This window comes from Cupressus sempervirens, chromosome 9 (genome assembly GCF_028749045.1).
Source record: "Cupressus sempervirens isolate cs-2001-9-10 chromosome 9, ASM2874904v1, whole genome shotgun sequence".
NCBI lineage: Eukaryota > Viridiplantae > Streptophyta > Pinopsida > Cupressales > Cupressaceae > Cupressus > Cupressus sempervirens.
In genome coordinates, this window is record NC_143126.1 from 368424290 (window position 1) to 368448815 (window position 24526).

Below are 24526 nucleotides of genomic sequence, written 5' to 3' on the forward strand. Positions count from 1 at the left end.
TAGATAATGCTAAATTTTTGTATTGCGTACACCATTCCGAGTGCCTTTTGCTCTATTGTACTGTAATTTTTCTTTGCTTTAGATAACAATCTACTGGCAAAGTATATTGGATGATCCAGTCCGTGGTCACCTGTTTGTGCCAATGTTGCTCTAATTGCGTAGTTCAATGCATCAACATGAACATAAAACTCCTTATCCCAGTTTGGATAAGCCAGGATAGGTGTTGTAGCTAGTCGGGTTTTCAGTCCTTCGAAGGCTTCATTCTTCTTTGTATCCCACTTTTAGGGTTCTCCTTTGCAGGTTAGTTTGTCCAATGGGTAGGATATTTTCGCAAAGCCCTTAACTAACCTTCGGTAATATCCAATATGTCCGAAGAACGATTTTACCTTTGTTACATCCGTCGATAGTGGCATTTCGAAGATTACTCGGACTTTGTCAGGATCCGTCTTTAATACTACTTTGCATACTATGGGCCCTAATAGCTTTCCCTGCGGAACCATGAATCTGCACTTCTTTGAATTTAGTGCTAGTCTCGTTCGTCTGCATCTTTCCATACACTCTCTAAGTGTAGTTATATGCTTGTCCTCTGCGCTAAAAATTGACCAATTGTCCAAAAATGTCTTAAAATTCTCGAGTAACATTTTATCAAATATTTGCAAGATAATTCTCTAGAATGTTGCCGGAGCATTACACAATCTGAACGACATCTTATTGTAGGCATATACTCCATCTTCAACGATGAACTTTGTTTAAAGCCTATCTTCTTTCGCGATGGATATTTGGTTATATCTAGAGAATCCATCCATAAATGAATAGATTTCATACTCCGCAACTTCTTCCAGAAAGCTATCGATGAATGGTATTGAGAACGGATCTTTAATCGTTACTGCATTCAGCCATCGAAAGTCAATGCATATTCTTATCTGAGTGGCGTCCTTCAGAGATATCACAATGGATGATACCTACTCATTCGTCTGCACCCTAAAAATGATTCTTGCTTCCAGCATTCGATCGATCTCATCAGTGACCTGTGTGGCATAATTTTTGTTCATCTGGTACGACCACTTCTGTACTAAACTTAGTAATTCTCACCATTGCATTCTGAACTGTAACTGGGATATTTCATCAAACAATTAACATGCAATCTCTAATCCTTCAGAAGATATAGATTCAGAACAAGGCTAAGGCTTGTCCCTGACCTGAGGGAGTATTTCTTATTGTCAACGTTCTGATACTGCCGAAATGTAACAGTATACAGGTGAGAGCAATACTAATGGTTCAGTTGGTGTTTGGAGTGTTGTCTCTCTCTCTCTCTCTCTCTCTCTCTCTCTCCCCCCCCCCCCCCCTATAAACGTCCTCCAGCTGCTATGATGGTGTTCACAAACCAAGAAGTAAAACTTATTTACTGTTATCACTAAACTCTCTTCCTTTATGGCCAGGATGACTTTTCTTTCAAATGTAAATTAGATAATGTACTCAACCTTATACTACTAGGTAATTCGACTTACTTACCTCCAATTGATCCCACTATTCAACCTTGCCGATTTCTGCCTATACTGTGCATTAACTTCAAAGAGGAAAATTTGGGGTGATGTCCAATTTCCTTGGGAAACTAAACTTGAGGGATTTCGTCCTCAGAGTTTTCTGACCAGTCACATTAAAGCAACCAGAACATTTAAATGCATTGATTTCATAAATTCATTGTGTTCAAATCCCAAGGCAAAGTCTCTTATTTACAACCTCAAAGTGAGGGGAAAAGCGTTGGAATAAGAGATGTGGGATTAAACAACAATTTCGTCCTGTAGTCACTTAATTCACTTTATAAAGTAAATGACTTTATAAAGTAACTTTATCCAAGAACTTTTAATTTAATAAATGATGCGCTTAAGATAAAACTCATGTGTGACTGGTAAGCATCTTGAATGACGATGTCGTTAATCTATCCAAATGTGGAGATAGATTAACCCGATGCCATAACACTAGTATGGAGAATGGGACATGACAGTCCTCCCTTCTCGGGATTGCTTGCCCTCAAGTAATCGCAATGTTGGGTGCTGAAAAATAGACTCACCTTCCCAAGTGGCATCCTTATACGGTAAGTTTTTCCAAAGAACTAGATATTCTCTGACAGACCTGTTTCATAGCTTCCTTTCCCTGGTCTCAATCACCTCAGCCGACTCCAAAACAAGCTTACCCTCATCAAGCGGAGGCAAACCCTCTAAAGGAACAATCTGCTGGCCAATGGCCTTCTTGAGGCATGAGACATGAAATACGTTGTGGATTCGGCTGCCACCCAGCAAATCCAACTCGTAAGCAACCTCTCCAACCCTCCTGGTGATGCAATAAGGTCTGTAAAATCTGGGCTTAAGTTTTTCTGACCCTCTTCTCTTCAGAGAGCTCTGTCTATATGGCTGTAGACAAAGATAAACCATGTCACCCAACTCGAAACTCCACTCAATACGATGCCGATTAGTATATAACTTCTGCTGGTTCTGTGTCTGTTGAATATTATCTCTAAGGGCTCCGAGGATATCTTGCTGATCCAAATTTCAATCTTTGGCTAAGGGTGCCCTGCTGTCTTGTAAAGCTAAATCAATGAAAGAGACAGGTTCGTGACCATAAAGAGTGCGAAAAAGAGTCATCCGAATAGACATATTATATGTGGAGTTATAGCAATACTCCCCCAAATATAGCCACTTAACCCATGCTCTTTGCTGACCTGCAATGTAATTTCTCAAATACCCTTCCACCCATTTATTCACTATTTCGGTTTGACCATCCGTCTGCGGGTGATAGTTGGTATTGGGAGTTAACTTTGTACTTGTCAATCTGAAAATCTCTTGCCAAAAGATGCTGAGACCTGCGGTCCCTATCACTCACAATAGTCTTGGGTAATCCATGGAGACGAAAAACCTCTCGAAAGAACAACTTGACCACCTGAGAGGTTGGCTAGTCCATAGCAATAGCAAAGAAGTGTGAGAACTTAGTCAATCTATCTACCACCACAAAAATGCAATCTCTGCCATAGACCCTAGGCAACCCGGTTATAAAATCCATGGAGATACTCTCCCACCTCTGAGCTGGAATAGGGAAAGACTGAAGTAAACTTGCAAGAAAGCCCAATTCTGACTTGTTCTGCTGACATTTCTGACACTCTCTAACATGCTACAATACATCGTCCTTTAGCCCCTTCCAAAAGAATTCTCTCTAATCTGCTTGTAGGTTTTGAAAAAACTTGGGTGCCTTGTTGAAGGTGCATCATGTATAGTATGCATAATATCCCTTTTTAGTTTGGATTTGGGTACTAGGTAGATTTTATTCTTGTAATATATAATATCATTCATTGCCTTATACCGATCATTCTGAAGTATACCATCCATAACCTGACATGCGTGAGTATTTTTAGAATACTCCACTAACAACTGGGATCTCCAATCTGCTGAAATCTCAGAAATGACACAACACTTTAGCACTGGGGGTCTTCGGGAAAGTGCATCAGCAACTATATTATTTCTCCCTTTGACATATTCAGTGTCAAAATTGCATGCTTGGATCTTGCTGACCCATTTCTGCTGTCTTTCGTTCAACTCCTTTTGTTCCAGGAAGTAACGTAAACTGTTATGATCAGTCTTCATTGTAAATTTACTTCCCACCAAGTATTGTCTAAACTTGGCTAAGGCATGCATTATGGCCAACATCTCCTTATCATATGTAGAATATAGTAACTCACTGCCCCTAAGTTTTCTGCTTTCAAAAGTTATGGGATGACCATTTTACATCAAAATGCCTCAATCCCGCTTCCTGAAGCATCACACTCCAAAACAAAGGGTCTAAAAAAATCAGGAAGTGCTAGTACTAGACATATGCTCATCACTTGTTTCAGTCTATCAAATATTGCCTCTGAATCCTCTGTCCATCTAAATGCCCCTCTCCATGTCAGATCAGTAAGGGGTGCCGCTACTCGGGAAAAACCTTTGGCGAATCACCTGTAATAAGAACAAAGGCCAAGGAAGCCCGGCAACTTAGATACATCTCTCGGTGCTGGCCAATCCAAGATTGCCTGTATCTTTTCCTGATGCACCTTAACTCCCTCTACACCAATCACGTGACCTAGATAGAGAATCTCAGTTAACCCAAATTCGCACTAAGACTTCTTTGCGTATAAAAAGTGTTCTTCCATGAGGCTAAGGATCTCATCTAAGTGCTGCAAATGTTCTTCCCAAGTCCTGCTAAAGATTAGTATGTCATCAAAGAAAACCAACACACTCTTTTGTAGTTGCTTTTTGAAGATATGGTTCATGCATGATTGAAAAGTGGCTGGTGTGTTAGTGAGCCCAACTGGCATCACCAAAAACTCGTAGTGTCCATAGTGAAACCTGAAGGCTGTCTTACGAACATCATCCTCTCGAACTCGTATCTGATGGTATCCTGATCGAAGATCTATCTTCAAGAAATAAATAGCTCCATGAAGTTCATCCAGTAACTCATCAATGTGTGGAATCAGATACCTGTTTTTAATGGTTCTCTTATTAAGGGCGTGGTAATCTATACACATCCGAAGGGTGCCATCTTTCCTCTTAACTGATATGTCCCATATCTAGAAGTTCCTTAATCGTCTTCTCTGTTTCTTCCTTGTAATGTCTGGGGTGACGATAAGGAGTGCTAATGACAAGTTTGGCGCCCTCCTCTAGCTTAATGATATGCTCAAACCCTCTATCTGGTGGAATACCTGGGGGTAAATCCTCAAATACCCTCTTGTGCTTGTCTAGCATTCTCTGAATATCACAATGGTACTGCTGTTCTGTATCCTATGTCTCCTTAGAAGAGATAAAACACTGTGTCGCCCATTTGATATCATCGTGCCTAAAAATGGCTTCCATCCTGTGAGCTATTATTAACCTAGGTCCACTATCTGGTATGGCCCTTAGGACTACCAATCGATCACCCTGTGAGAATTCCAATTGCATGGTCTTGTGATCAAATGTGTACCTGAGGAGAGTCCTTAACCACTGTCTATCTAGAATGGTGTCCAACCCATCCAAATCAACAACATAGAAATTAGTCTCTAAAAGATAATCGTCAAATTGTATCTAAAGATTGGATACTTTCTCTATGCAACTCAAAACCTCACCATAGGCTACCTTCACTTCAAACTCGGGTATGTCAATTGTCTGCAATCCTCTCTTAGATACCATCCGCATGCTAATGAAATTATGGGATGCTCCTGTATCTAAAAGACAAATAATGTGCTGTCTCCTAACAACACCCTTCACCCTGAAAGGATGGCATGTTGGATCACTAGAAACAATGGCTATAACAAGAGGCTGTTCCAGAGTGGCTTTCTTCTTTTTATCTGTAGTGGGCTGCTCTTCAACTTCTTCCTCCTCGCTGTTCTCAACATCATTACCTTCCTGTTGCTCTCCTTCATCCTCAGAAAGAACCTCAACATAGTGAATCTTGCCTTTACCACGACATTTGTGATCGGGTGTCCAAGGTTCCCTGCAAGTGAAGCACAATTTCTTCTTGCTTAGTTCATGACGTGTCTCAAAATCCAATCTGGAAGGATTTGGTTTTTGCTGGTTTTTGTTCCCTTGGGATGATGTAGACCCTCTGTAGGGTTTCTTCAAAGGCTGCAATAGTGAAAAATGTGAATCCAAATCATGGGTGATCTTAATTGCATCATCCAAGTTGTTCGGTTCAAGGACCTTAACCAAACCCCTAAATCTGTCCTAAAACCCCTCTGTGAATAAGATCACCTTGCGCTGCTCTGTTATATCCGGTACCATCAGTGATATATGCTAAAACTCATCAATGAAGATATCCAAGGACCCACTTTGTTGTAGCTGAGCCAAATCCTTGTAATAAACTTCAATATCCTTCCTATCAAAACAAGTAATTAGCTTGGAGCTGAAAAACTCGTATGAAGTTATGAGGCCATGATCCTAGGTGACTAAATCGTGATGCCACCAATCATATGCTGCTCCCTCCAGGTGCATTGTGGAAAATATGATGGCTTCTGCTTCTGCCATGGGTTTAAGTGTCAAATAGGTATCAAGCTTGTGAATCCAAGCTCTAGCAGATGTCTGACTGCTGCCATCAAAGGTAGTGAGAGTTAACTTGTTCATAACATGTTTTAGGTCCCTGTTTGGTGCTCTCGGTCTCCTATCCTGCCGTTGTCTATCAGCCTCCTTTTTTTGATTTAGGTATTGGACAAAAGTCAAATTTTATTTAATAGGGTCGGAAAACAAATCCCATTCATCAAACATTGCCATCGCGTTGTCCGGTAGTAAATTTGGTGCTGCTAGTGCTACTACTTCTGCATTAAACACTGGCATTAAAGGCCTGTCAGGGTTACGTGTGGGATCTCTAACAACTCGGGGAGATCCAGCTACACTACCACCTCCACTGTGATGGCTCGAAGCTCTTCTATGGACCGGGGTCAACTGCTGCATAGTGCCTGCAAGTTGCTGAAAAGCAATAGCAATGTTGTTCTGTCCATCTTTAATAGCCCGCAATGTTTCCCTTACTTCACGATCCTATTTTGTCTTATTATGTGCCATTTGAATGTTGTTTTCCTGTGCAATCTGAGTAATTTGATCAACCTGTTCACCTATTCTAGAAATCAATTCCTCATCCACTGTATGACTGTCTTCAATCTCAACATGTTCTGAAGAATCTGCTTGTTTCGGCTATAGATGACTGAATTTATATTGTCGTTTACTCATTCCCGACTTTCATTTTTGGATTAAAAAATAATCAATCTGGAAAAATTCAGTTATTTCCCACAAGATGGTAGGTCTTGTGGCTTTGATACCACTGTACTAAACTTACTAATTCTCACCACTGCATTCTAAACTGTAACTGGGTATTTCGTCAAACAGTTAACATGCAATCTCTAATCCTTCAGAAGATATACATTCAAAACAATTTATTCCATTGTTTTTTTTTTGAATCAAATACTAGAAGCTAATAGGATTATCCAGTATTATTTCAAAAAAGAAACACCAAGTCAGACCAAACTGAACTTATCATTTAATATGCATGACACATTGTAAATAGTAAGACAAAAAGTCCACTATATTCAGCAATGTAAATTGACATGTATTATGACCTGGACAATTTCAATAATATGTAGAAGGCAAGGGAAATGACAGACCCGACTTAATGGTGTGACATTGGGAGGTGTTTGACTGCAGTGCTATAACTTGTCGCCAATGTCGAAGCTTTCACTGGCTACCCTCTGCTATGTTTCCTGTCTGCTGCTTGACTGATAGAGAGAGTCGACAACCCGTGAGTGATGGAAATGGTCAATGCCATGACCAACTTGCTCTTGCTATGAGACCTTGTCAATAACGGGAGTCCAACCTGCCATGGCCACCTTGCCGGATGGGAGCCAGAACGCTTGAAGTTGGTGAAGTTTGCTGCTCGTGACCCCCTGTAGTACCGTGGCTTCTAGACTAAGGCCCGTCCTTGACTCGAGGGAGTATTTCTTACTGTTAGCATTTCGATACGGTTGAAATGTTATAGTATATAGGTGAGAGCAACACTAATGGTTCAGTTGGTGTTTGGAGTGCTCTCTCTCTCTCTCTCTCTCTCTCTCTCCTTGTAGACGTCCTCCAGCTGCTATGATGGTGTTCACATACCAAGAGGAAAAACTTTACTATTATCACCAAACTCTCTTCCTTTATGGCTAGGATGACTATTCTTTCAAATGTAAATCAAATAATGTACTCAACCTTACACTGCTAGGTAATTCGACTTACTTACCTCCAACTGATCCCACTATTCAACCTTGCCGATTTCTGCTTGTACTGTGCATTAACTTCAAAGAGGAATTTTTGGGGTGATGCCCAATTTCCTTGGGAAACTAAACTCGAGGGATTTTGTCCTTAGAGTTTTTTGACCAGTCACATTAAAGCAACCAGAATATGTAAATGTTTTGATTTCATAAATTCATTGTGTGTTCAAATCCCAAGGCAAAGTCTCTTATTTATAACCTCAAAGTGAGGGGAAAAGTGTTGGAAAAAGAGATGTGGGATAAAACAACAATTTCGTCCTGTAGTCACTTAAGTCCCTTTATAAACATAAAGTAACTTTATCCGAGAACTTTTAATTTAATAAATGATGCGCTTAAGATAAAACTCATGTGTGACTAGTAAGCATCCTGACTGACGATGCCGTTAATCTATTCGGATGTGGAGATAGATTAACCCGCCACCATACAATAGAATGGAGAAGGGGACATGACAGCTTCCGTACAGGTACTGCACCTTCTATCAGTGGTATCCGGTGGACACATAATTCTGGCAGTACCCCTTTCAGGTCCTTATACGTCCACGCAAATACATGCTTATAATCCATGAATATTTTGAATGCTATTGCCTTCAGGACCGGATTCCAGTCATCTCCCACAAATATATCTTTCGGATTGGCTTCATCTCCTAAGTTCATCGTTTTTACTATAGGGTCTTAGTACTTAATAGGTTTGTCTTCACTAAGCGTATGCGTAGGCATTTCATGGATCTGTGCTTCTCTCTTCTTCACTTCTCTATACTCCTTCGGAAATTCAATCTCTTCTTTTCCATCTTCAACCCCTAACATGTTAACAACTCGGAAAGATCTCGTAGTCCTTCATCTGCCAATGGAGTAGGCCATTTACCTAGTCCAGGTCATCATTGTTAGACCCTCCTTCCAATCTCAATATTCCCTTTTTGTCAGGTTCAATTCTTTTCTTCCCCTCGTCGTCCCCTCCGCCTTCGCCTTCGGAATCCGACGGTGGTGCCTCTTCTCCTACCATCTGCATGTGTAGGTCAATCACAAATCTTTGGCCTCCGCAGGGTATTCCGTTTCCAATCATGTTTTACCTTCGCTTGTACTAGCTAGCCCCGTTCGAGGATGGTGTCATACCTTTTCTCTTTAAGGGGATGACCACGAAATCCAATAAGAATGACTGCGTCTCGATGGTTACAGGTTGTGCCACCAAGGTCCCTAAAGGCTTGATTCCATGCTGATCGGCAGTGAGTAGTTGAAATGTAGGTGGCCACAACGTAGGTTGTCCCAACTGCTTCCATACATCTTCCAATAGTACATTCACTCCTGATCCTTCATCGATGATCATGTCTGTGAGTATGGTTCCGAGGATACCCATCTCTACTACTGCAGGATGTCTTCCTGTAGCGAGTGCAAGTAGCAGTGGGTCTGTTGCAGTCGTTCCACTGCCATCTTTTCCTATCTCTTCCGTTGCTTTCGATAGTAGTTTCATGTTCAATATCGTAGTTCATAGCTGAGGCATTGTAAGAAGGTCATTCAGTTTCATAGGAACTTCCATTTGCATTACCTGCCTTATAATATTTTGTTCTGCCAGGTACCTCTTTGAGGTGCCGACAGTGTCTGTGGTTTGTGATTTCTTGGCTTCCATTTGTTTTTCCAATTCCACTCGTGCTTGTTGCAACCTTTTCTTTCCTCTTTTGCATCTGGATACATTGCTTTTTTGCTTACTCACGAGTGATGGCTAATGTCTCCTCATATGTTTCAATGCTTAACAAGTTCACCCCTTGCTTAGGGCATTTCGAATCCTTGTGGTCTCTTGGACCACACCATCTACACAACAATTGTGGTGTTTCCTTCGTGGTACAGTCTCTAACGAAGTGTCCCCAAAGGTTGCACACACGACATTGTATCATCGGCTGTCCACTCGAGTCATACCGTATCCGACTTCGGCCTCCATTATTATTATTATTACCGCCTCGTCCGTGCCGGTTATTGTTACAGTACCCTTCTGAGGTTGCGTCATTGTTTGTGTTCGTTCCTGCTCTTGCGGTGGACACTTCCTGCATCAGTAACACTTGTTGATGTCCTTTTGTCTTCATATTGAACGGGCATTCCTTGGTGGAATGTCCCACAATTTGGCAGATATCGCAAAATTGTTTCTTTGGGCAGGAGCCCTTTGGGTGGCCTTCCTCCTTACAGTTCGTACACCACAGATCCCCTTTTACTGAGTCAGGATTTTTTTCAAACTTTTGAACTCCTTCATCATCCGTAAGATATCCTTCTGCAATGCTCAAGCGTTCTTATTGGACTCTTCATTGTTGCTATTGCTTTTGGAAGATGAATCGTCTAAGTCCGACGATTTGTGTTTCTTCTTTTTGCTCGTTTTTTGCTCACTCTCTAGATCCATTGCTCGATTATACGCATCCATGTATGACGCTGGAGGTACAATTTTCATCTTTTTCTTTAATGCTGATCGTAGCCCTCTCAGTATATTTGTGTGCTCTTCACAAGATAGGTGCGAAATCCTTCCAAAAGGATATCACTCCAATTTGGTAAGATTTCTAAGGCGAGCACAAGGGTACTGAAAATTAGGTAAAATGGCATTTAGATAGCAAGTCCTATGTTGAGGGATAGGAAAGATAATCTGCAGTAGTATTTTGTTTCCATAATATAGGTGTTTTCATTTTGGGCAAAATATGATAACAATCACGGTATTGCCTCCATTGAATGTACTTTGAATCATTTGAATTTAATAATCCAAGGGTTTGTTTGAATTTTTCTTTCCAATTTTTCTTGTAATCTATATTGCTTGTTCATAACTCTCCTTCAAGTACAGAGTTAAACTTGCTGTGTGTAAACTATAGTGGTTATAGTATGTAACGTGGATAAATTAAATTAGAATCTCATGCTGGTATAAAGGGGTTGTTTTAGTTTTAGGAACTAGCATGCTCGGAACCAAATGATTACCACTTGAAATGTTCATGGTGGTTTCATGCATTTTGGTATTTACTCTGTAGCCTAGGTTAGGCACTGATCTTTGCATGACCATCTAACATTTTCAGTAACAGTTAAATTAAGGTAGATAATTTTATTTTCTATTGTATGGCTAGTTACAGTAAAGTCTTAGGTTCCAGCTCTTGAAAATCTCAGGAAATATTAGAGTTGAGCTGATTTTGTAATTGACTAAGTTATGCTCTCCTTTATGGGTATGGAACTAATCTGCTGAATGTGCAATATCAAGATATTAATGTAAATGTATGCTCAAACTATTGTTGCTTTGAAGGGATACCCACTTGGGTTTTGCAGAACCTGAAGTGAAGGCGATATTCCACAATTCTAAGGAATTGTCAAACAATTGATCCATGATCTGAGGTGTCTATTTATGGAAGAAGGCTAGTTCTTATGCAAACCTGAGGCATCACTTGGAGGAACTGAGAAAATGTTGAATCTACTGGGTAGAAGCGAGTAATTTTGCTTCTATCTGTCTTGAAAGCTCTGACTACTATTTTACCCAGTACTGCTGAACATTTATATGATAATGTGTTGGTTGGAATGTGACGATTTACAGTGTCTTGTGCAGTCCCTTTGGAGAAGTTTATATGACTCTGTTGAAGGGACAAACTCAGAATGAAGACATCCTTTGAATAATAACCCTTTGGTATTTAATAATTTTCCTCTACAAGGAGGTGGGGATTCTGAAGAACGAACTACCCAAAGATAACAAGATGTCCACAATGCACCTTAGTTACGACAAACAAAAGCTGCGGACAAATGTTGTAAATCTTCGAGTGTAATATCTTGCTGGATATATTTCCCAACTCTTTCACCAACAAATTTTAGAAAACATGTTGGCTAATTTTTTTGTAAATTACTGACCACAACATACAAGATTGTAACTTTAGGCAAAATTGTAACATTTATTGTACAGCTGAAATCAATACAAAAGGCACAGGGAGGTTAATACCACCATCATCCATCTGAAATACCCCTGAGTATATAGGTGTAATGGGCAAGGAAAGGGCTGAGAACCCACTCACTATGATGAAGATAGAACTCCGATCAATCCCCATCCAAGGTCTATCTAGCCGCTGAAGCATAAAAACCTCCAATTCATGTATAAAATAGAATCTAAAACAGTGTATAAGCTGAGTGTAGTAGTACTAACCCTGGAAATCAACTCATCACTGTAGTCCTGTGAGAGAGTCCCATTACCAGTACATGCACCTAGTTCCTGAATCCTGCAATCAATCTCATCCTCATCATGTGAATCGGTAGGATCTAACTCATCCATTTCAAAAGGTGGATTATCAAAAGTCAAATCAGCATCCTCCTCAAATAAACAATTGTCAATCAATTGAATCTTTTCCATTTCAACTTGATGTCCCAACAGTTCCAACAATTTCTTGGGGCAGCTATCGAAGTCATAAGTCTGCTGAATGCTATCAAGTTCCTCAATCACTTCTTGGAAAAACTCATGCCTTCCTATGATCTCCTATTCCCTAGATTGATTGGTAGAAACAAAATGATTTTCCGCTTCATGAAGAGGAATCCGTGTATTATCCAAAGCTTCCTGAGCAATATTAAGCTCCCTATTGAGCTTATTAACCTCATCCTTTTTTCCCTTCAATTGGTTAGCATATATTTCAGAAACATTTAAGATGTAACCCTTGTCTGAAAGTAGACATAAGTAATCTGATTTCAAAGACTCAAAGGCTACTTTAACCCACTTTAAATTGACAACAAAAGAATCACTTTCCATTCCCATTTTTCTCTTTTCCATTTGTGCCTTCCTGTAAAGATCCTTAATGGTCCCATAAGTATTATCATAGCACATGAAGGCTGCAATAATCATATCTTCAATGACTTTTAGCTGCTTCTTGAAGGCATGCTGCTTGCCATTGTGAAGTGCAGTTTAGGAATGCTCATCCAAAACACCATCATGAATACCATCTTTGTTCAGTCCTCTAAACCACTATCATGTATAAGTGAGTTGTTGATATAAGAAACACATGATTCATCACGCCACTCTAGGATGTTATCATATCTCTCAAACTCCCTGTTTGATTGATTCACGTGCCAAGGCAAGGCTACAATCATACCATCATTTTCAAGAAAATTCTCGTCTTGTGAAGTCTTCGACACATCCTTTCCTTGAGTAAGACCATCTTCTTTGAGATGCTTGTCTATAACCATCTCCAAGTCACCAATATAGAGCGTTGTATAACTCGTATCAATATTTGTGTTCGTTTGTAGGGGCAAAGCTGTGATATTTTTATCTTCTTCATTGCTAGCTAGAATTGTCTTATCATCATTATAAACTTCACAAACATGATTTAATGTCCAATTTTTCTGGCATGTAAAAAAAATCTGCTCTCTTCTCATCTGGTTCTTACTTTTCTACAACTATTTTTATTATTTGAAATTTTTTAATCACTATCAGCAACATGAACCTTCAAAAATGTTAATATCCTATGTCTTAGAGGTTTTTATGACAATGTATTTCGTTTGACCTGTTGAATCTTTAACATTGTCAAGCTTGTATTCACGTGGAAAATCCAAACAACTCCAATCTTCACCATTTAATCAGGTTTTTTTAATGCCTGTGCCAGTAGTTACAAAATTACACAAAGCTTGCCATTCAATTTGATTTCTGATGATGCGTTCTATGGATGTCGTTTATCTCGTTCATCCCTTTTCCGTTTTAAAAACACAACACTTCATAAGTTTGTTGCTAACTAATATATGAGATGGGGCCTGTTAAATTGCTTTCCTCACTATATAATATCAACAAAATTTAATGGCTTGGTGATTATAATAATTCTTAGTATAGTCCTAATACAAGTAAACACCAGTTTTTAATAAATTCATAACTTGTTCATAGTTCGAAGAGAAAAAATACTCCCGGTGTCAACCAAATAAAAAGTAGAACCATCACACCTTTCACTCCAAGCATTTAATATGACACCAATATATTCAAATGTTTGATTCATGTAACATATCTTGAAATGCTCACCGCGTGTGGACTGGATACACTTCTCACAAATCAAGAAATTGTCGTTATGTTTCTATCCTATCTAGGAAAGTAGACTATTACTTAAGTCTGTTCGACTCCAAGTGTCAACTTTTTCGAAACTTCCTACCTCGTTAACAAATCCTTCATTGTGAATTATGATGTAGTTGTAGAGACTATATGACTAAGCCTGTACCTTTGCAAAATACTTTTCTGCATGTTTCCTCCAGAGTTAGTATCCTGAACTAGTTCAAAGAGGTGTAGCCCATTATTTTCCAGGTTCTCTCCTATAGAGTTGTTTAATAATCGTCCAATATATTGTAGAAGTTAAAGCTTCTGCTAAGACTTCTTCTAGACCTTGACAGAATAAATTACCTTCTTGTGCCAAGGAAAAAAAATCTGATACACACAAATGATGACTAGGAAATTGGCACACACAAAGTTTGAAAGCAAGTTGCCCCATTCATTGAAAGCAATCTGGTTTAATCCAATCACAAAGTCGTAGAGTGCACAATACAAATTGGTTGAGTTTTCTTGCCTTGCCAAAAGATCCTTATTTAGAATGAATTCCCCCCTTCATGTAGGAGAAAAAAAGAGAGAAGGTTAGAGAGAAAAGGGGAAACCCTGAACTACCTTGACTTTTTAAAAAACAAACTCCTAACTAACTTTGACTTATTCAAAATTGCATGCCTAATGTAGTTGCATCTTGATTACATGTTACAACTTTTGCACTTGATACTATCACATGTAGTTACATCTTGTTTTTCCATTACATGTAATATATCAACTACAAATTCATTATACATGATGAAAATAATCCAAGTGCTTGAGAAGACATGACTTCTATTACATCGTCATTTTTCTATCTTCATCTTGCTATAGGATGCTCAATGGTCGATGTGCTCAGGTTTGGTAGAGGCATCTTGATCTAGAACATGAACTTGCATTCGTCTTGGAAACATTTTATGTATGCAATTATTCTTTCATCTCATTGTAGGCTCCATTATGTGATCATTGTTGCCTCATGCCCCTCTTTGCATGTCTTAGGATATACATGTTCTTATTGAGTTTCCAGAAAAAGCCATAATATGGTCTTTTAAGCATAGATGGGCATATTGCACGTTTTTAATATGCAAGCATGGATTTTGGGATTTTGGCATTGTTTACCGTACTGGTAAAGAAATCAACGCATACAGACAATGGAACAAAATAGCAGAATTATATTCACACATGCTAGAACATACATTAGGCTTCATAATATTCGCAATAGTAGATGATTGATGATTTACAATGATCCGAGACGGGATATAAATACTATCTGCCGAACCTTCCTGAAGGAGTCCTTCGGCCACAAACATTACATCCGCTACAGACTATTTACCCATCGGCTACAAAGTACAAAACACCGACGACAGTCATTCCGTCGGCTACAGAAACACCGCCGGGACCATCCAGTCGGCTGACACCATCCCCCCCAAAAAGAAAAGTCGTCTCCAGACGACAATTACAAAATATTTGAAACAAATTAACAAACAAAATACATTATCAGAGTGACTACAACAAGAAAAATCTGCTTCTGTCACATCACTTCATTTCGTCCCGTTACATCTGTAGCCTCTGCTAACACAATACTGTCTCCTCAAGCTGATCTTGATAGCCACCTATGCTGCTTTCTCTGTTTTCAATTCCTCGGTACCTTGAGCCAAGTGTCGCTGCACTGCCTCCAACTGGATGATTAGCTCCTCGCGAGCTCTCTACGCATCCACCAAGACAGCCTCCCGGCCAACACCTACTCCCAGTGCCTCTAGTACATAGAAAGTCCATGCCTGCAACAACTTCAACTTTTCTCAACTGGTCAGACTCCCACGACTGATATCCACAACGATTGGGGGTCCAGGGGGCAACGCCCCGGGTGCGCTCCCTGTCGCAGTACAGGGCGGGGTCGAGGGGCAGTGCCCCTCGTTGCCAAGACAAAATTAGCACTTCGAAACCCACACAAAACTGCACGGAACACACCATTTCTGCCATTTTCTGCCGATTTTACATTCTTTCTGGCAGCCACTGATGCTTCCCCTTCCCTTTGGCATCCTCTGTAACTCATTCTGAACAATTTGACTCTGTCGTCGTTTTTTTTTTTTTTTTTTTCCTTCCATCGCTTTTGTTTTCCTTGGCCATGTTCTGTGCGGAACACCGTCAATACCTCTAGCTTAATCTTTCTTTTTCTCCCACGAAAGAACCTCCCGCAGACCTCCGGACAGGTGCCCGCGGAGCACCTCCGGACAGGTGCCCGCGGGACACCTCCCCCAGACCTCCGGACAGGTGCTCGCGGGACACCTCTCGTCGACCTCCGGACAGGTGCCGGAACACCTCCCATCGACCTTCGGACAGGTGCCCGCGGAACACCCCCCGTCGACCTCTGGACAGGTGCTCGCAGACACCTCCCGTCGACCTCCGGACAGGTGCTCGTGGAACACCTCCCGCGGACCTCCGGACAGGTGCCCGCGGGACACCTCCCGTTGACCTCTGGACAGGTGCCCGTGGAACACCTCCTGCGGACCTCTGGACAAGTGCCCGCGGAACACCTCCCGTCGATCTCCGGACAGGTGCCCGTGGAACACCTTCTGCGGACCTTTGGACAGGTGCTCGCGGGACACCTCCCATCGACCTCCGGATAGGTGCCCGTGGAACACCTCCCGCGGACCTCCGGATAGGTGCCCGTGGGACACCTCTCGTTGACCTCTGGACAGGTTTTTTTTTCACTTTTTTTATATTTTTTTATTGTTTTGACAAAAATAAAATAAAATAGAAAGACAACACCTCAATTTTGCCTCCAGGTGTCGCCATTCTCCAACGACGAAGGAGTCAGCTAGCCATTCTGTGACAACGACAGAGTCTTCCTGACACCATATATTTTGAATTTGGATCCATTGACTGCCAGAGGTACCTTTTGCCCATCTAAAGATGATAATCTGATCGCTCCATTGTCGCTGACCTTCCGAATCTGATATGGTCCAACCCATCTGGCCTTAAACTTTTCCACTTTGATTTCATTCCGACCGTCGTACGCCTTACGTTTGTTCTGTGCCACCTCCGTCGCCCACTGTGCCTGCGGTCATCGCGCAACTGGATTATTTCCTTGCTGTCGGTGCCCTTCCACTAATCTTATGCTGCGATGTAACCTTTTCTTTCCTCGCGGTCCATTCACCATGTACTAGACAGTGGGATATTTCGTTTTTCTGTGTTCAGACTGTATGTTCTTCCCCTCAGCTTCAGCCATGGCAGCTTTTCTTTCTTCCGCTTGCTTGCATTCCTCCAGACATTCATTTTCCTATGTTTTGTCACGTTCGTCGACCGTTAACATATTGCAACTCGAAAACAATTCGTAGTCTTCTATCTGCCAGTGGAACAGGCCATTCATCGAGTCTAGGTCATCATCATTCGATCCTCCGTCAAGTCTCAATACTCCCTCTTCATCTGGTTCCATTCTCCTCTTTCCTTCGTCGTCACTTTTGTCGTCACTTTCTGAATCTGACGATGCTGCCTCCTCACCGACCATTTGTGTATGCAGGTCAATTGTGAATCTTTTGCCTCCGCGCTCCATTGATAGGGTATTTCGTTTCCAATCATGTTTTACTTTTGCTTGGACCAACCAATCCTGTCCCAAAATAGCATCATATCCTTTTTTTTTTAATGGAATGACCACAAAATTCAATAAAAATGGTTGCGTACCAATTGTTACCGGTTGCGCTTTCAAGATTCTCAACGGTTTGATTCCATGTTGGTCTGCCGTGAGCAACTAAAATTTCGGAGGCCGCAATGTCGGCTGTCCAAGTTTCCTCCAGGTATCTTCCGGCAATACATTTACGCCGAACCCTCCATCAACTATTGTGTCTGTGAGCACATGTCCAAGGATCCCCATCTCGACAATTGCAGGGTGCCGTCCGGATGTTAGCGCCAGCAACATCTGATCTTCTCCTCTAACAACATTTTCCTTTTCCTTCCCTCGACTTGGTTCTCCTGGTGACTTCTCCTTCCCTTGACTTGATTCTCCTGCAATATTTGAAAGAGCAGATCGAAGTTGAGGCATGGTGAGAAGCAAATCATTTACCTTTACTCGCACCTCCGTTTGCAAAATTTGTTGTACTATGTTTTGTTCTGCGGAATTCCTTGCTGAAGTGCCTGCAGTGTCCGGAGGTGTTACTTCTTGGGATACTTTTCCAACCTCCGCCCGTGCTTCCGCAAATTTTCTCTTTTCTTCGGCGGGGTCCGGGTATTCTTTTGCTTGTTGTCGCGTAATCGCCAGAACTTCTTCCTCATCCGCCCCTACAGTGATCAAGTTCACTCCGGATTTTGGACACTTTGAGTCGTCGTGATCGCCGGGTCTGCACCATCGGCACAATAGTTGAGTTGTATTCGCTGTTGGACACTCCCGCGGAAAATGCCCCCACAAGTTATATGCGCGGCACTGAATAATCGGCCGTCCGTTTGTATCATACTGGATCTGGCTTCTGCTCGTATTGGTATTGTTATTGTTGTTATTATTCTGTCCACGCCGATTATTCTTGTACCCTCCGAATGTGGCACTTGTGCTATTCGTATTTCCGCTATTGCTCGACGGGGAAGCCTCCTGTGTGAGAAGCACCTGCGGAGATCCTCTTGTCTTCATGTTAAAGGGGCACTCTTTTGTCGAATGGCCCATGATCTGACAAATATCGCAAAATTGGTTCTTCGGACACGATCCTTTAGTATGACCGTTGGTCTTACACTCCGTGCACCACAGTTCATTGCCTTTTGGCTCCTTCTGCATGTTTTTAAACTCCATCATGCGAACCATATCCTTCTGTAGGGCACGAACCTTCTTGCTGCTACTTTCGTCGTCGCTGCTATCATCTCCGGCAGGCTCGTCGTCATCAAAATCAGAGGAGCTAGTTTTCTTCTTCTTTGTTTTCTGCTCACTTTCAAGGTCCAGTGCTTTGTTATACGCGTCCACATATGACGACGGTGGCACAATTTTCATTTTCCTCTGCAATTTCGATCGTAGGCCGTCCACGAACCATCTTTTCTGCAGTCCGTCCGCCGGCTTGCTTTCCATTTTGTTTATTAAGTCTTTTAATCTCTTGGCGCAGACGCGGACAGTTTCGTGCTTCCCCTGTTTGGTATTGAAAATCTCTGTTACGATTTCATTATCATCCCGCAAGAGTTTAAATTTCGCCAGGAACTCCTTTTTAATGTTATCCCAGGTATTCAGCTTTTGTGGATCTGTATCCGAAAACCAATCAATCGCCACACCCCGTAGGGTTGCTGGAAATTGCCTGACCCATTCGTTGGCATCTGTGATTCCATTTGCCCGCCAGATCGTCTCACATGTCTTACAATGTCGAATGGGGTCGGCGGTACCATCGCCTTCAAACTTCGGTAGCTTTTCTTTGGGTCCCGCCATCACAACACTGGAGGTCTGCACTGTCACACCGGAGGTCTGCACTCCCGCACCGGCGGTTTGCACTCCCACACCGGAGGTCTGAACTCCCACACCGGAGGTGTCGACAGCTGCGAACCTTGGTGAAGAAGAAGGATCTTCTGAAGTTGTTTCCCGCGGAAGTCTATCCCGGACGAAGAGGTCACTCCACGCTCGTGCTCCCTCGGAACTGCGAGCCGTGCGAGTTGATGCTCTTCCGTTTTTAATTTTCCTCCCTCGGCGAACACAAATTCAAGAACTCCTCCCGTGCTTCTTCCACCAATTCCACCTGCTGCCGAGTCTCCTCCAACAATTCCTTCGCACTCCTGTTTCCGTCGGCAAGCTTCTGGAATCTCCTTCGGCAGTCTGCTTGCTGTGCTAGAATTAAATGTTCGTGTAGTACGGATTTCATCTTTTCCCTTCGCCTTATTTCGGTCCTTGTTAAGCTGATTTGGCATTAATCTTCATTCCTCCCACCTTCCAGATACATAAGGCAACGATGCCAAATGTTTATCGTACTCGTAAAGAAATCAACGCATACAAACAATGGAACAGAATAGCAGAATTATATTTACATATGCCAGAACATACATTAGGCTTCATAGTATTCGTAATAGTAGATGATGATTTACAATGATCCCAGACGGGATATAAATACTATCCGCCGAACCTTCCTGGAGGAGTCCGTCGGCTACAAAGTACAAAGCACCGACGATAGTCATTCCGCCGGCTACAGAAACACCGCCGGGACCATCCAGTCAGCTGACAGGCATATGGAGTATGGCTGTAACCTTTTGGGACAGTGAATGGATATATGCGTTTTAAGCTCAGAATATGTGCTTATGTGGTGGAAAAAAATTCAAAAATTGGTTTTTGGAGGTCAAAGGCATGTGAGGAGAGAAATGGTATTCTTATAGGAAAAGCGTGAAAAAGGAATGGAAAGATGTTTTTTTATGACAAGACTTTGTATTTTTGTCATAAACAAACATGTATGCACATGCAAGGATTCACCATTATGGATTTGGAAATATATGACAGCGCATGTAAGATATGAAAGGAGCATATGCAAGCATGGAATTGGTGCTTTTTCGTAAGCAAAGCATATGGTGAATGCACTTTCATTGTGAGAGTTATTTTTAATAATGGGTTTTTTAATCTTGACAGCACGGCAATCAAGATGAAGTGCTTGCACATGCAACTTGAAGAATGTAGATGGAAAATAGAAAAAGGACATCATATATACATGTAAATCTGATAATGAAATGAAGAGATTTGCAAACAAAAACGAAAGAGCGAATATATACAACTTTGGCTCATGAAAAATAACAAGGAATCATACCTTTTCCTCAAGAGGCAAGAGAAGAAGTATTTTTAAACACTTGAAAAAAATCTAAAAATACAATCAAAGAGATTTCTTGAATTTAGAAAGATTGCAAGATGAAATGTTAAATATACTTCAAATCTTGACTCAATCTTTGCAAGCAACGAGTCAAAATTCGTAGCTTGCCAAGTGTAGGAAGTTAGAGCAAAAATTTGCATCATTTTAGCAACTGTTTTGACCAAGCAATGTGCAACATGCAAAGAATTTGGAAAATGGCGTCTAAAGCATATTAAGTTATTGAAAAGATTTGAATGTAAGCTAGGAAGGATAGGAAATGCTTTCAAACTTACCTTGATCCAAACACTTGCTGTTTTGATGGTGCAAATTGCTCAAAATTCAGACGTTTTTGAGTAAAAACGTGCTCTAGATGGGTTGAGAAATGAGGAAAACACTCAACAAACTCCATTTTTCAATAGCCCAATGTGATCCTTGGCTGATTTTAGGAAAAAAAGGCATATAGATAATAAAAAACCACCAAGTAGTGCTCAAGAAATGAGCATTTGAAGGCTGCAAAACCTATTTTTGGAGAAAAACGCTCAAGGAAGTGGAGTTTTGAGAGCCAAAAACATGTCTTTTTGGGCTAAAAATCACCAGTCTTGGGTATTCAATAAAAAAGCCTCAATATGAAATAAAGATACTTTTTGGTTGCAAAAGCATGTGCTTTTGGACCAAAAATCGCCACTTAAAACTCGTGCAGTTTTTATCATTAAATACACTTTTTGATGATAAAAGCACAAGCTTTTGGGTTGAAATTCCCCACCTTAAGTGATTTTGGTTAGAAATACAAGTTTTAAAAGTAAATATACGTTTTTGAATGATGAAAGCATGTGCTTTTGACACAAAAATCTCCACCTTTATGCATTTTAACACTAGTATGAGTAATGGAGCACTTTTATTGAAAAAACTTGTTTTGGAGTTCAAAAAGCCTACTATATGCAAAAGCATGTTCAAAAACCCCTTATAAAGAAGTACTGTCAGTGTTTTCTTAAGAAGGAAAACACATGTTTGGCAATTGTATGCATTTTTGGGTTGAAATTCTCCACCTATGTGCTTTTTATTACTAACTCAAGTTATTAAACACATTAATAAACTTAAAAAATACAATAACACATTTTTTTGGGCTCAAATTGTCCACCTTAAGTGCTTTAAATGATTAAATAACATTTTTCTGAATTTAAAAATCCCACTAATATGCATTTAAGGCTTAAGTTTATTGGCTGTGGGGTTTTAATAAGTGTTTAGCATGTTGATGTATGCTTTGAGTGATAAAACCCCACCTTTATGCATTTCTAATGTCTCATATAATTAAATTTAATAAAATGACTATAGTATTCAATAAAGTAGCATGAAAATAGACTCGATAAGACTAATTTTCATAAAACATTAAAAACTATGGTCAAATCAATTCAGAGTGAGTTAAAATTGAAAAAAGGATGCTAAAATCCACTTTAAATATTAAATATGATTTTATTTTATGCTTTTGCCAATAAAAAGCCTACTTTTGGAGCTTTATTAATCATTACGTGCTATTCGCCTAAAAAAACCCACCTTTTCCTTCATAACTTGAGCTAGACAATTCTATTTGAGGCCTAAGCTAACTTGAAACGAGTGGGTTTGCAACAAGAAAAATAAGCTAAAGACATGAAAATTAACCAAAAATCAAGCATGTAAAATCAGAGAAGAAAAACTCTTTTTTGGCAAACTTTGGAGATTAAAATTGACAATAACTTCCAAAAGAAAACAGTAACAAAGCTACATGGATTACAATTTGGGGATAATGAATTGGCTCAATGATGCTTTATTAATACTTAAAAAACAAAAAGGCTATACCTACGAATTCATGAGAAAACTGCTGGGTTGTCTCAATTTTGTGATGTCAAAATTGAGGACAACAAAACAACCTATATCTTTACAATACAAAATATAGTTCCTATAGAGTATTTGAATCAGCAATACTTGGTTTTCTAGTATTGATTGTGTGCTCTAATTTTCTTGCATCTCATACTTTTACTGAGCTCATTCGGTTGACTTATCTTTTTTGTATGGGCTCTCTAACAATGGCATGTTTACTGTTGAAATAGTTTAAATCATATCATTTATGATTTTTAAGAATGAACTTACTTTTTCAATTTAAATATACTATCACCATATTAGAAAAGTTACAATAACAGAAAAATAAGGGATATTGTTGCAAAACTCTCAACATTTTTGCAATGGAAGAGATTGTACCCAGAGGGTTGGTGGATTTGCAAGATTTGCTTTGCTTTCGATTGGGAAGTGCTCTTTCCTAACACTAAAAGTAGATGCCCATTCCAATTTTTAACTGGTGCCTAACTTCATATGCAGTTGGTATATCCCCCAATCAGAAGCAAACTATTGGATTTAGGGTAGCCATTGCATCTGTACAATCTTATTCAGGTCAGAAGAGGACCAAAAACTCAAGAAAATTGATCTCACTAGAACCTAAACATGTTTGCATGAGGACTTGAATCATGTCATGCTACAAGAGCAATATGGAAAATTGATTATGGCTTGCTAATGAAAAAAATCTCGCCTGTTTATGGTAGCATTCCAAGAACCTCCAGATGTTTGAAGATGTGGTTCCAAGAAACATTGAACCCATGGCCTTTGTAGACATACTCACGATGACCAAAGGATATTTAATGTCCTTGTTTTCACAAATCAAGAAAATTTCAAGGTCTTCCAAGGAGATCCTTGGCTTATGAAAACTGAGACCTTTTTATGAAACATAGGTTTCTTGTATTTTTTGTCAATGAGGATCGCCCCAACATAGTTGAGTGAGGCTACTTCTATTGCTTGGTGAATACAGGGAAGAAGCTTCTCTTAGGAATATTAGAGGAGCCAGAGGGAGTATAGAACAGCCTTTGAATTCACAGAACACATGGTGGTCCTTAACAATGTCTGAATTGATTCAAGAGGACATTATCCAAATTGCCACAGAGCTTTATGTTTTTGTTGATTCAAACAGTATGCATATGAATGCAAAACATTAGTCTTGTCTTCCTAAGTAATATTGTTTGGACTCACTGTTACATTTAAAATCCATTTCAGTTTTCAATAGTTTTCCATTTTTAATCTAAAATTTAGGTCAGACTTTTTAATAAATATGTTTAAATTCTGATAACCATTTGTCTTCCTTTTTTGTTGCAGTGCCTTATGTATTTGTATCACCATCCAGATATTTGGTATGACTATGCAACATGGCGTGCAGATAATGGGCCCAAAAGTTCTGCAAATGAAATTTTTCAGCGAGCCTTGCAGGCTTTACCAGGTTCATTTGCAAGCCCATGTGCCATGCTTACAACTTTAGTGTTTAAAGTTGATTTGAATAAACTGTCTACTAGAATATCACATATGTAGGATAGCTTAGAAGTGTTAATAAGAACTCAAATGACTTATGGGCATGCATTGTGAATGATAACAACCGTAATCTAACGGAAGCACAAAATTCTTATTTTGATGCGAAATTTGAGGAATGAGTTTCTTGTTTTCTTTTTCTTGATCCTTATAATTAAATACAATATAAAATGTAAACATTTTTTGAGGTTAATACGTATGAAAGACTTGCGATTTGTCTTTTCCTAATAGAGTCTTGCCTACTTTAAGGGAGTTAACTGACATGCATTAAAATTTACAAGTTATTCAACTTTGAGAAACTGTCATGGGTGATCTATATGGATTCTGGAACTAAAGTTTTATTTTTTTCATGTTGCATAATCCAAAGATAGATTAGCTATTTGCCCATCTAGCACAATCAAAGCCAGTTTTGCATTTTCTATAGAATTGTGCAATATCTATACAATTCAATTCAATTACATTTGATCAACTGTTTATGTTAGGTAGACTGAGGGAAAAGATACCTTTTTGGCTCTTTTTTATGGGTGTGTTT

At 40.1% G+C, this 24526-nt stretch overlaps 1 protein-coding gene across 2 annotated transcripts in view; it reads left to right on the plus strand.

Annotated features, from left to right (window-relative positions):
* CSTF77 (Tetratricopeptide repeat (TPR)-like superfamily protein) overlaps window positions 1-24526 on the plus strand; it is a 318878-nt gene that overhangs the window by 114541 nt on the left and 179811 nt on the right. For both annotated transcript variants that reach the window (XM_089800149.1, XM_089800150.1), the window contains one exon: window positions 23788-23908. In XM_089800149.1, the coding sequence (XP_089656275.1) occupies window positions 23788-23908 (121 nt within the window). The remainder of the gene's footprint in view (window positions 1-23787; window positions 23909-24526) is intronic.